Source organism: Saimiri boliviensis, chromosome 8, assembly GCF_048565385.1.
Source record: "Saimiri boliviensis isolate mSaiBol1 chromosome 8, mSaiBol1.pri, whole genome shotgun sequence".
NCBI classification, from domain to species: Eukaryota; Metazoa; Chordata; class Mammalia; order Primates; family Cebidae; genus Saimiri; species Saimiri boliviensis.
The window spans coordinates 98855351-98868044 of record NC_133456.1 but is presented as its reverse complement, the minus strand read 5'-3'; the positions used below and the strand labels follow the sequence as shown (position 1 = coordinate 98868044).

The 12694-nt window shown below is 46.3% G+C and overlaps 1 protein-coding gene across 1 annotated transcript; it reads left to right on the top strand.

The window, feature by feature from the left end:
• Positions 1 to 929: 929 nt before the first annotated feature.
• Positions 930 to 11443, top strand: OTUD1 (OTU deubiquitinase 1). Its single transcript, XM_074404925.1, has one exon. It carries the CDS (start codon positions 1412 to 1414, stop codon positions 2852 to 2854), a length of 1443 nt encoding a protein of 480 aa, XP_074261026.1. The 5' UTR covers positions 930 to 1411; the 3' UTR covers positions 2855 to 11443.
• Positions 11444 to 12694: the final 1251 nt, after the last annotated feature.

Below are 12694 nucleotides of genomic sequence, written 5' to 3'. Positions count from 1 at the left end.
CAAGGAAGTGCATAGAAAAGAAGACGCAGTGGTAAAACTAGCTGGGCACCTGTAATCCCTACCCAAGGCAAGGCTGAGGAAGGGGGATCGCTTGGACCCTGGAGATCGAGGCATGATGGCATCAATGCATTCAGCCTAGACGGCCGAGCAAGGAAGGCCTTGCCTCAAAAAGAAAAAAAAAGGAAAAGACGTGGTGGTGCCAGGAGTGGTGGCTTGGGCCTGTAATCAATCCTAACACTTTGGGAGGTTGAGGCGGGAAACAGCTTAAGGCCAGGAGTTCGATACTAGACTGGGCAACTGAAGAGAGAAGTGAGACTCTCACCTTAAAAAAAAAAAAAAAAGGTTAGTTGGGTGAGGTGGTGCACGCCTGTGGTTTCCAGCTACTCTAGAGGCTGAGGCTGGAAGATCGCTTGAGCCACGGGAGGTCAAGGGTGCAGTGGGCTATGATTGAGCCACTGCACTCCAGCCTGGGCTGCAGGTGGGACCGTCATCTCTAAAAAATCAAAGAAAAAAGAAAAGAGGCAGTGGTGAACGCACGCAGGTGTGGTAGACCAAGACCATGGAGAGGCCAAACAGACTTTAAGGCAGCATTCCGTCCTCCACACCGAGCCCGGAAGCTTTCCCGCCACGCAAGCTTTCCAAGCAGGCTAGCTCGCCCCAGGCAGCGCCCATCCCGCAGCATCCAGTGCAGCCACCACAGAGGGCGGCGCAGCGCAGAAGCCCGCCCCCAGGTGGGGAAAACAGTCCGTGGGAGTCACGTGGGCGGGAGGCCCAGCCAGGAACCTCAAAACTGCGCAGGCCCCGGAGCTTCAGCGCCCCCGGCTCCGCCCCGCCCGCGCGCGCGCGCGCGCCGGGGACTACGCCCGTGACGTCGGCGGGGCACAGCGGAGCCGGACAGGGGGCGGGGCGCGGGCCGGAGTGGGTGGGGCGAGTCGGCGGTGCTGAATCGGGGGCCCGGACGAGTCGCGCATTCCAGCGGGGACACGTGACGCGGCCGCGAGGCCTGAGGTAAACAACCGCGGCCCCGCCTCCCGGGCCTCCGCGCGCCCCGCGCTCCTCCTCGTCGGCGGGACGCGCTCCAGCGGGGTGGGTGGCTTCCTCCGAGTCCCCTGCGGCCGCCGCAGCAGCTGCAGCGGGCGAGGCGCCCCGCGTCTGCCCGCCGAGCGCACCGGCAGGGGCCGAGCGCGCGTCCCGTCCCCGCCCCCCCGCGCTGTGGCGCAGCAGGAATTTGGCCGGGACCCGGGCGCTATTCGCGGCTGCTGACGCGCGGCGGCCGGCGGCCCGGCGCTCATCTCTATTCTGGGGCCGTTGGGTCACCGCGCTCCGCCGGCCCCCTCCCCCGGGCCAGGAGGGTGTGTCCCCCGCTCGGGGGCTCGCCGCGCCTATAAGGGGCCGAGCGGCGGGCAGGGACATGCAGCTCTACAGCAGCGTCTGCACCCACTACCCCGCCGGGGCCCCGGGTCCCACGGCCGCCGCCCCCGCGCCGCCCGCAGCCGCCGCCGCCGCCCCCTTCAAGGTCTCGCTGCAGCCCCCAGGAAGCGCCGGCGCCGAGCCCGAGACCGGTGAGTGCCAGCCCGCCGCGGCCGCAGAACCCCGGGAAGCCGCCGCCGTCCCCGCCGCCAAAATGCCCGCCTTCTCCTCCTGCTTCGAGGTGGTGTCCGGGGCCGCCGCGCCCCCCGCCGCCGCCGCCGGCCCGCCCGGCGCGTCCTGCAAGCCGCCGCTGCCGCCGCACTACACGTCCACCGCGCAGATCACCGTGCGGGCCCTGGGCGCCGACAGGCTCCTGCTGCACGGGCCCGAGCCCGCTCCCGGCGCCGCTGCCTCCGCCGCCGCCCCGCGCGGCCGCTGCCTCCTCCTGGCCCCGGCGCCCGCAGCCCCCGTCCCGCCGCGACGCGGCTCCTCCGCCTGGCTCCTGGAGGAGCTGCTGCGGCCGGACTGCCCCGAGCCGGGCTTGGAGGCGGCCCGGGAGGGGCCCGATCGGAACTTCCGACTGAGCGAGCACTGCCAGGCCCTGGCCGCTGCCAAGCACCGAGGCCTCGCGCCGACCCCGCGGAGCCCCGACCCCGGCCCTGGTCCGTGGGGCGAGGAGCACCTGGCGGAGAGGGGCCCCCGGGCGTGGGAGAGGGGCGGCGACCGCTGCGACGCGCCCAGCGGGAACGCGGCTCGGAGGCCCGAGCCGGAGGCCGAGGTGTCTCCCACCCGGAGCGGCGAGGCTGCCCCGAGCGGCGCGGTGGAGCCGGTGGTTGCCCCCAGGTCGGATCCCAGAGACGAGAAGCTGGCCCTGTACCTGGCCGAGGTGGAGAAGCAGGACAAATACCTGCGGCAGAGGAATAAGTATCGATTCCACATCATTCCCGACGGCAACTGCCTCTACCGAGCTGTCAGCAAGACGGTGTACGGGGACCAGAGCCTGCACCGGGAGCTGAGGGAGCAGACTGTGCACTACATCGCCGACCATCTCGACCACTTCAGCCCCCTGATTGAGGGTGATGTGGGGGAGTTTATCATCGCTGCTGCCCAAGACGGGGCATGGGCTGGGTACCCCGAGTTGCTGGCCATGGGGCAGATGCTGAATGTGAATATCCACTTAACTACTGGAGGGAGGCTGGAGAGCCCCACGGTGTCTACCATGATTCATTATTTAGGCCCAGAGGATTCCCTGAGGCCCAGTATTTGGCTCAGTTGGCTCAGTAACGGACACTATGATGCTGTCTTTGATCACTCCTATCCTAACCCAGAGTACGACAACTGGTGCAAACAAACTCAAGTGCAGAGGAAGCGCGATGAAGAACTTGCCAAATCTATGGCCATATCCTTGTCTAAAATGTATATTGAACAAAATGCATGCTCTTGAAATGTCTCAAAACCTTAACACCCTGGGAAAATTGCATACATAACTTGTGTTTGGAGAATCACGTGAACTCTAATCAGGGTAATAGCACTTTCAAACTTCCTAGTAGATTTTACTGTAGGTGTAATGCCTTAATCATCTTTTTGAATGTTTTCTCAGAGCTGAAGGTTGCTGGGCACCTAAATGATGTTTTATGATAGCTTTGGGTGATTTTACTGCTATTTATAATTTGCTGTATAAAGTGAGCACTACTTAATTTGCAAGCTGTTTTCTCACAGTGTAAATTTGTTCATTCCTGGTAGTCTATTTTCTATAAAAATGTATTTTTGCACAACATTTTTAAAAACTGGTGTACCTTCATCTATGACGTGTTCCATTTTGACAGCTTTCAGGCATAAATCCAGAGAAGTGCTTTATATGAAATGTATTATTTTGAACAGAGTTTGTGATTTGGTAGTTCTTACGTTGTTGAAATTTGATTTTCACAATCCTTAGATAATTATTTCAAATGGATATTGATGCATTCTTGTTACCAAATGTTTGGCCCATTCCATTTTGATGAAACAGATCTGTTCTGTTGGAAATAATTATTTTTCTAGAAATGGTGAATCTTTTAAAGAGAAATACTTAACAGAAGGTTGTGGGAAGGTTTTTTTTTTTTCTTTTAAGGGTTAGTACCAGGTCTTACTTGAATGAAAGTCTGATATTTGCTGATGACAGAGTGATTATTCTGTACTCTGGTTAATGTGTAGATTGTCTGGTGCTCTCTGTTTTTATTTACATTTGTCATTTTGTTATAAGAGAATCTAACTTGGTATAAAATTTTGTGACAAGCCTCCTGCTTTATGTAACTTCTTGGATCCAGCTAAGAGATTTATAAACTAATGTCATAAATGTCTGGAGCCAACCTTGGCAGTTATAGCAGGAGAACACTGTCTTAGTATTTCTTTTACATTCTCTCAAAAGGCAAAATAGGATTGCCTTGTATTAATGTAGAAATGTCTGTAAACAGAGCTTGTGTGGTTTGCTGGGTCAAACAATGTTTCCCACTTAAAATCTATCTCATTGCCACTTTAACTACTTTTAGTCATATTTATTAAGTAATGCAGTTTGTACTTTTTTATTTTGTAACATTTTGTGATTTTTTTGTACAAAACTGTATTTGTACAATAGAGCAATTCCCAGCTGATGAAATGAATGAATAAAATGCAAAATTATACTTTTACAGTGCCTTTATGGATAGTGTTTTTTAAATTGTGATGCTTGAAGGAAACTTTCTTACACATAGGCATATACAGTTTTTTTCCCATAAAGACGCCACAGCAATAGAGAGGTTTCCTAAATTCTCACATGAAGAGGACAGGCTAATCATGAATAATTTTGGCTCAAGCCTGTAATCCCAGCACTTTGGGAGGCCGAGGTGGGTGGATCACGAGGTCGAGAGATCGAGACCATCCTGGTCAACATGGTGAAACCCCGTCTCTACTAAAAATACAAAAAACTAGCTGGGCATGGTGGCATGTGCCTGTAATCCCAGCTACTCGGGAGGCTGAGGCAGGAGAATTGCCTGAACCCAGGAGGCGGAGGTTGCGGTGAGCCGAGATCGCGCCATTGCACTCCAGCCTGGGTAACAAGAGCGAAACTCCGTCTCAAAAAAAAAAAAAAAAAATCATGAATAATTTCAAAGGATAAGTCTGAATAAAATATAATTCAAGGTAGAGTAATCCAAGAAATTGCTCTCATTAGTTCCGATTATAATTCCTGTTTACAATTCTAGCTGTACCTATTGGCTAATGAAAAAGGAAGTGCAAGTTTTGTGTCAGCCAGCAGCATGTCTAATTCAATGTCATATTTTTGTATTTGACTCTCAGTATAGATTTTAACAGATTAAAGAATAACCAAAGAGATGTTCTTATTTTTGTCTAGTCTGGCCTCTTGAGACCACGGGAATCTGTTTTAAGATGTTGAAAAGTGCATGCTAAAGTTTGAGTATGTGTGTTCTGCCACCTCAAATTAGTGTGTTGAATTTGGGGTCTTGTGGAAGTGATTGGAAGAGGTTGGGCTTTTGGGGAAGTGATTCAAGTCATGAGCACTCTACCTTTGTGAATGAACTAGTGCCTTTTATAAAAAGGGCTGGAAGAAACTAGCTTAGGCCCATTTTGCTCTTTTGCTGTTCTGCCACAGGAGGACACCTAGATAGTGTCATCTGTGAGGAAGGGACCTTTACCTGATGTGGAATCTGCCACCGCTTTGGTCTTGGACTTCCCAGCCTCCAGACTGTGAGAAATTTCTGTTCTTTATAAAGTGCAGGTATTTTGTTGCAGTAGCACATGTGGACTAAGTTGGCGCACCCGTGTGCATAATGTTGGGGTGTTCACTGCAGAAGAAAAGCAGCTATTGTGGATATTTTGCTTTTCAGTTGGTCATTTAGACATCACAGTCATAGACACAACTGAACCTGAGTTCAATGGTTAACCACATGTTTGGAAGGATGCCATTGAATATCAAGGAACGAATTTGTCAAAGGTTTAAATGTTTGCTAATCCCATATCTCTGGATTTTTGTGTAGGTAAGTTTTGCTTCATGGTATCACTAAGTAATTTGGGAAGAAAGGAATTCTGTTATTTGAATTACTTGGCTACTCCTTTTCTCCACTTGATGTGGAGCTGTATTAAATTTGGAGGTGATTAAAATTTATAGAAGAATGAGCAGAATACACAAAAATTTCTTAAAAGCATTCTGTAAGTCTATTACTGTTTTAGATGGGTTCCTGTGTGTTCTATTTCATTTTCAAATTAGGATTCCAAGTCCTCATTTCTTTCTCTTTTTCCTTGAAATAGGGTCTGCCTCTGTCACCCAGGCTGGAGTGCAGTGGCACGGTCATGGCTCACTGCAGCCTCAACCTCAGGGCTCAAGGGATTATCCCACTGCAGTCTCCTGAGTAGCTGGGACTACAATAGGCATGCACCATCACTCTAGCTAATGTTTTTTATTTTTAGTACAGATGAGGTCTCACTATGTTGCCTAGGCAGGTCTCAAATTCCTGAGCTTAAGTGATCCTCTTGCCTAAGCCTCCCAGAATACTGTGATTACAGGCATACATCACCATGCCCAGTCTTGTTTTTAAATTTAATTGAATTTTTAAATTTTGTTTATTTTTTTGAGACTGTTGTCATGTCCCCCAGGCTAGAGTGCAATGGCATAATCATGGCTCGCTGCAGCTTCTGCCTCTGCACTCAAGTTATCCTTGGGTACTGAGTAGCTGGGACTATAGGTGTGTACTACCATGCTCAGCTAATTTTTTATTTTTCATAGAGATGGTGGTTTCCCTATGTTGCCCAGGCTGGTCTTGAACTCCTGGCCTCAGGTGATCCTCCCACCTCAGCCTCCCAAAGTGTTGGGATTACAGGTGTGAATCACCACACTCAGCCTTGAAAAAAAAAATCTGGAGATAATTTTATTACTCTGTTCAAGTTTATCTTACTTGCTTTTTCTCTTCCTAAAAGAAAGTTAAACTTTTAGAATTTTTTTCCAAGTTTTGCATTTTGAGAATCATTAGCACTTTACCATGATGTTCAGTACTCATGTGGAAGAAAGGAAGTAGGGAAGAAAAACAGATTGTAAACCTTTGGACATTTGATAATTTGATATGTAGGTAAATGTACTAGATAAATTCAAGTATGTAGCATGCTCACATTAAATAGACAGTTATATCCTAAATTCAGACCTCTTTTTTTTTTACATCCCTAGAGTGTCTACAACTATCTCAAAGAGGCACCAAGAAACTGGATGACGTTTAATTCAGTTTGATTCCCTAAATGTGCTAAGCTCTATAATAGGCACATTTCCTATTGAATCCCTGGGTTCCAATCTGAGTACCTAGCACAGCGTGTGATTAGTAAATTTTTTTTTCCTTTTCTTTTTTTTGAGACAGAATCTTGCTCTGTTGCCCATTCTGGAGTGCAATGGTATGATCTCAGTTTACTGCAACCTCCGTCTCCCAGGTTCAAGGAATTCTCCTGCCTCAGCCTCCCATGTAGCTGAGACTACAGACCCCTGCCACCACACCCAGCTAGTTTTTTGTATTTTTAGTAGAGATGGAGTTTCGCCATCTTGGCCAGGCTGGTGTCGAACTCCTGACCTTAAGTGATCCATCTGCCTCAGCCTCCCAAAGTGCTGAGATTACAGGTGTGAATCACCATGGCCCAAATTGTTGAATGAAGGAATTAGTTGAAGGGAAATGTGAGTTTTAAAAAATATTTAGTTGGAGGATGTGAAATTAAATGGAAATAGTTTGACTCTAAAGATACTAGGGATGATTAATGACAAAGTAATCCTGTGTGTTTCAAACTAAAATATATATATATATAAATTGCAGTATTGAATACTATTACTGACAAAATGGTTTTTGAAACCTAAAATGAGAATTCATTGATTTTATATTTGTGACATCTTCCAAACATCTTGAGAAACCAAGTCAACTGAAATTATTTAAAAATAGAACTTCCACTAATCTGCAATGATCTTGAAGGCGTTGTCTTCTCCAAAATGACGGTCTGTTTTGCTTTGGGGGTTACTGCCATCCCACATCTAGTCTAGCAATTCCTAGTTTGACTGTTTTCTCTGTAGCCTGGTTGAGAAGGAAATGTTGAGAAGATTTCAAGCATGAGGTAGGATTGTTGTGTTCGATAATACTGGCTACATGCTTATGTCACTGGTCAGTGGGACTGAGGGAAGTAGTGTAAATCAGTCAGAACAGCTGTTGGAAAAAAATGTGTTTCTTCCTACTGTAAATTAGGTCAGTGACACTGATTCTATGAGTAAAGGTCAGGGAGAGAGTTCATTGTCATCAGTTAACTTACAGTAAAACTTTATCTAGCCTTGTTTCTCACAATTGAATTTTCTAAATAATTGAACAGTCCTTTTGTGTGAAATATGAAACAAAAAGCAAAATAACTATTTGATGAAATCTTGTAAGAAGTAATTTATGGGCTGGGTGCAGTGGCTCATGCCTGTAATCACAGAACTCTGGGAGGCTGAGGTGGGTGGATCACCTGAGGTCAGGAATTTGAGACCAGCCTGGCCAACATGATGCAACTCCGTCCCTAATTAAAAATACAAAAAATGAGCAAGGCACACTGGCAGGTGCCTGTAATCCCAGCTACTTGAGAGGCTGAGACAAAAGAATCGCTTGAACCTGGGACACGGAGGTTGCAGTGAGCTGAGATTGAGCCATGGCACTCCAGCCTGGGCAACAAGAGTGAAACTCCATCTCAAAAAAAAAAAAAAAGAAGTAATTTATAAAATAACTGAATTTGAGGCTGGACGCAGTGGCTTATGTCTAATCCCAGCACTTTGGGAGGCCAAGGTGGGTGGATTACAAAATCAAGAGATCACCAGCCTGGCCAATATGGTGAGTGAAACCCATCTTTACTAAAAAATACAAAAATTAGCTCAGCGTGGTGGCATGCGCCTGTAATCCCAGCTACTTGGGAGGCTGAAGCCAGAGAATCACTTGAACCTGGAAGGCAGAAATTGCAGTGAGCTGAGATCGCACCACTGCACTCCAGCCTGGGCAACAGAGCAAGACTCTGTCTCAGAAAAAAACAAAAAAACAAAGAAACTGAATATAGTTTAATCCTTTAGTGCTTTCAGAAATGTGACAGTTCATTTGTACTTAAAGGTATCTCAGAGTGCTGGGACTTTTTAAATAAATTTGTTTTGAGGTGGGGTCTCACTCTGTTGTCCTGGCTGGAGTGCAGTGGCATGATCATGGCTCACTGCAGACTTGAATTCCCGGGCTCAAGCAAACCTTCCATCTCAACATCCCAAGGAGCCAGAACCACAGGTACATGCCACTGTCCCAATCCTCTCCCTGGCTAATTTCTTAAATTATTATTTTTGATAGAGAGGGGTCACAAACTCCTGAGCCCAAGTGATCCTCCCCGCTCAGCCTCCCGAAGTACTTGGTTTACTGGCCTGAGCCACCACACGCAGCTAGTGCTGGGAATTTTATCTTTGTGATTTATGCTTTCCTGTCTACTTCCTCACATCCTAAATGCTCTTACCATTGTCACTTTCCAACCTCAGTTCCCGCTATGATTTGCTACGTTCAGTTAGAGACACCAATCAGTGTGCTTGTCAGAATTGACTCTTAATAAGAAATGGGTTTCTATTTTTTAAATAACACAACCTGTCATTACTAGAAATGAGTTTCTAATTCAGAACTGTGGTGCTCTGCTGTGGTTTCATGTTTAAGCTTTAGTTTTTGGTCAACCAGAGTGCTTTTTGCTGCTTTCTTTGTCTTCTTTTTTCATTGTTTATTCGTATCCTGGATTTGTCTGATTAAGGGATCTCTGATTGTATGCAGTGACATATTCAGAAAACAAATAGGTTGGGTGTACTAATTCTCAAAATTGGAGCTGATTTGTCATTGCCTCATTAGTACTTTGTTTCACCTCTACCAAATATAATCCTTCATAGTGTGTCCCTGTCATTGTCTTCCTTCTGTTTATACTTTTTTTTTTTTTTTTTTTGGAATAGGGTCTTGCCCTGTCATCCAGGTTGGAGTGCGGTGGCATGATCGTAGCTCACCTCAGCCTTGACCTCCTGGGCTCAAGCAATCTTCCTGCTTCAGCCTTCTGAGTAGCTGGCATTATGTTGCTCAAGCTGGTCTTGAACTCCTGGGGTCAAGCCATCTTCTCATCTGGGCCTCCTGAGTTGCTGGGATTAGGCATGAGCCACTGTTCCCAGCCTGTTTATAAATTTTTAATTATATCATTTTTTGCGATAGAGTCATGCTCTATCACCCAGGATAGAGTGCAGTGGTGCAGTCACACACAGTTCATTGCAGCCTCAACCTCCTGGGATCAAGCAGTCCTCCTCCTTCAGACACTGGAGTAGCTGGGACCACAGGTGTGTGCCACCACATCTGGCTTTTTTTTTTTTTTTTTTGACAGGGTCTCACTACGTTATCCAGGCTGGTCTTGAACTCCTGGCCTCAAGCAGTCCAGCTACCTTGACTTCCCAAAGTGCTGTAATTACAGGCATGGAGCCACCATGCCTGACATATATATATATTTAAATACAGAGACAGGTCTCACTGTGTTGCCCAGGCTGGCCTTAAACTCCTGGTCTCAAGCAATCCTCCCTCCTCAGCCTGTCAAGTCACTGGAATTACAGGTGTCAGCCTCCATACTTAGCTTGTTTATAAATAGTTGTATTAGTTTTCTAGTCCACTAAGCTGTGGTAATTACGAGGTAATTCAAATATTAAGTCCTCATGCAGACCCCAAATCAAAGTGTACACAGATGGGTCCAGTATAGATATGAGAGTTCTCTTTGAATTTTCTCTTCCTAAAACTTCTTTAATGTGTGTATATTATATCTATATAAGTAAGAAAATTAGTCTTCCGTCTTCCTCCTGAACTTCATTTTTCTTTTCTTTTCTTTTTTTTTTTTTTTGAGATGTAGTCTCACTCTGTTGCCAGGCTGAAGTGCAGTGGTGCGATCTCGGCTCACTGCATCCTCTGCCCCTGGGTTCAAGTGGTTCTCCTGCCTCAGCCTCCTGAGTAGCTGAGACTACAGGCATGTGCCACCATGCTTCACTAATTTTTGTATTTTTATTAGAGAGGGGATTTCACCATGTTGGCCAGAATGGTCTCAATCTCTTGACCTCGTGATTCACCCACCTTGGCCTCCCAGAGTGCTGAGATTACAGGTGTGAACCACCACACCCAGCTTGTACTTCCTTTTTCATTAGAGTAAAATATTTTTTCCCACATTGATTAGTGTTTACTAGATTCAGTAAATACCCTGCTTTAATATGCTGACAAGTAGATTTTGACAATTTGAAAAAAAGCAAAGGATAAATTAATTCCAGTGGAGTCTATGAATTTTATATTTTAAAGCTGTTAAAGTAGGGGGGAAAACTTACACACACAGGACATTTTATACTTGAAACTGGAATTATTTTAGCAAGTGAGGATGCCAAGTAGAATCTCAGTGTATAGAGATTTAGCCTTAATGATACATGCTTGAAGTAATAATTGAGTGTAAACAAATGTTCCACTTAGATTAGAAGTTACTGTTTGAATAATTTTAGGGCATGACAATGTGGTTGTATTTCTTAGCTTATCAAGTTACAAAAAGCTGGTGTGCAAAATAGGTACTTGTGAAGGGAATTTATATCATTGTGTCATGTAACACTTGTGCAGCCAGTTTGTAAAATAAACTCAAATAAAGCTTTCAGTTCTGATGACAAACAGGAAACATTCATGCTTTTTGTTTCTCACAGTGAAATAGGAGCTACACTGGTGATGTAATAGGAATGAAAGAACAAGGAAATGCCACAGTTAAGTGGACAACTGCAGTCAGGAAATTCTTACCTAGGTGTCGCTTTGCTACCTTTGCCATCTTGCTGAAAAGCACTGCTTAGACCTAAAGGGAGTAAATAGTTAACACTTTTGCTGTTTACTAAGTGTAAATAATGCTCATATCTTCATGAGCAGTAGATGTTGAAACTTCAGTAACTGCTTACACAGAATTCTAGGCCAAAGAAGAGTGAAATTTAAGATGTATGTTAAACTTGTCAAAACAAATTCATTCTCTGATTTTTTATTACCCGTTCATTTTCCTTCCCCTCCCCTCCTCTCCCCTCCCCTCCCCTCCCCTCCCCTCCTCTCTTTTAGGGACATAGTCTTGCTCTGTTGCCCAGACTGGAGTGCAGTGGTGCAATTTCGGCTCACTGAAACCTCCACTACCTGGGTTCAAGTGATTCTTTTGCCTCATCCTCCCAAGTAGCTGGGATTATAAGCGTCTGCTAACACACCTGGCTAATTTGTGTGTGTGTGTGTGTGTGTGTGTGTGTGTGTGTGTGTGTATTTAGTAGAGATAAGTTTTCATCATATTGGCCAGGCTGGTCTTGAGCACCTGACCTCGGGTGATCTGCCCAACTCGGCCTCCCGAAGTTGGGATTCCAGGTGTGAGCCACGCATCTGGCTCCTGTTCACTTTCTTGATAGTGACTGTTGGCAGAAGCTAGTACTGCTCAGAATGTAATTCACAGCAATGGCTCTTCTGATTTAGAAGGCAGTGTGACCTTGCAAGAATAGACAGTACAGTTGTGTTAGGCCAAGCTGCCGTAATAAAAAGTTTCTTTCTTCCTCATTTAACTGTTCCAAGGGGAGCAGTCCAGTTGGAAGGGCAGCTCTGCTCCCCAGGATTGTTACCGTCTGCACAATGACAGTCTGCAGTCATGTCTGGATTGTAGCTGATGAGAAGGAGCAGAGTGCACATGCTGAGGTGGCGTCTGTCACTTCTGCTCTCTCCAGAACATGTCACATGTAGCACATCCAACTGGGAAATACCACCCAGACAGTTCCCAAGAAGAAGGATAAATGGAGTCTGGCATAAAAATCAGTCTTCTTCAACATCATTTATTAGAAATGGTTTAGGTCTTACTCCTGCAAAGTGAAAATGAAAAAAAAAATACATTACTAAAATAAAAAAGAAATGGTTTAGAGCTTACATACACACACACACACACACACACACACACACACACACACATGCGTTTAAAATATATGTATATATTTTTGGAAACAGGATCTCGACATGTCACCCAGGCCAGAGTGCAGTGGCAAAATCATGGCTCAACTGCCTCAACTTCCTAGCCCAAGTGATCTTTCTACCTTTGCCTCCTGAGTAGCTGGGACTACAGGTACATGCCACCACGCCTGGCTAATTTTTTTTGTATTTAGTAGAGACAGGGTTTCACCATTTTAGCCAGGATGGTTGCGATCTCCTGGCCTCATGATCCACCCGCCTCAGCCTCTGAAAGTGCT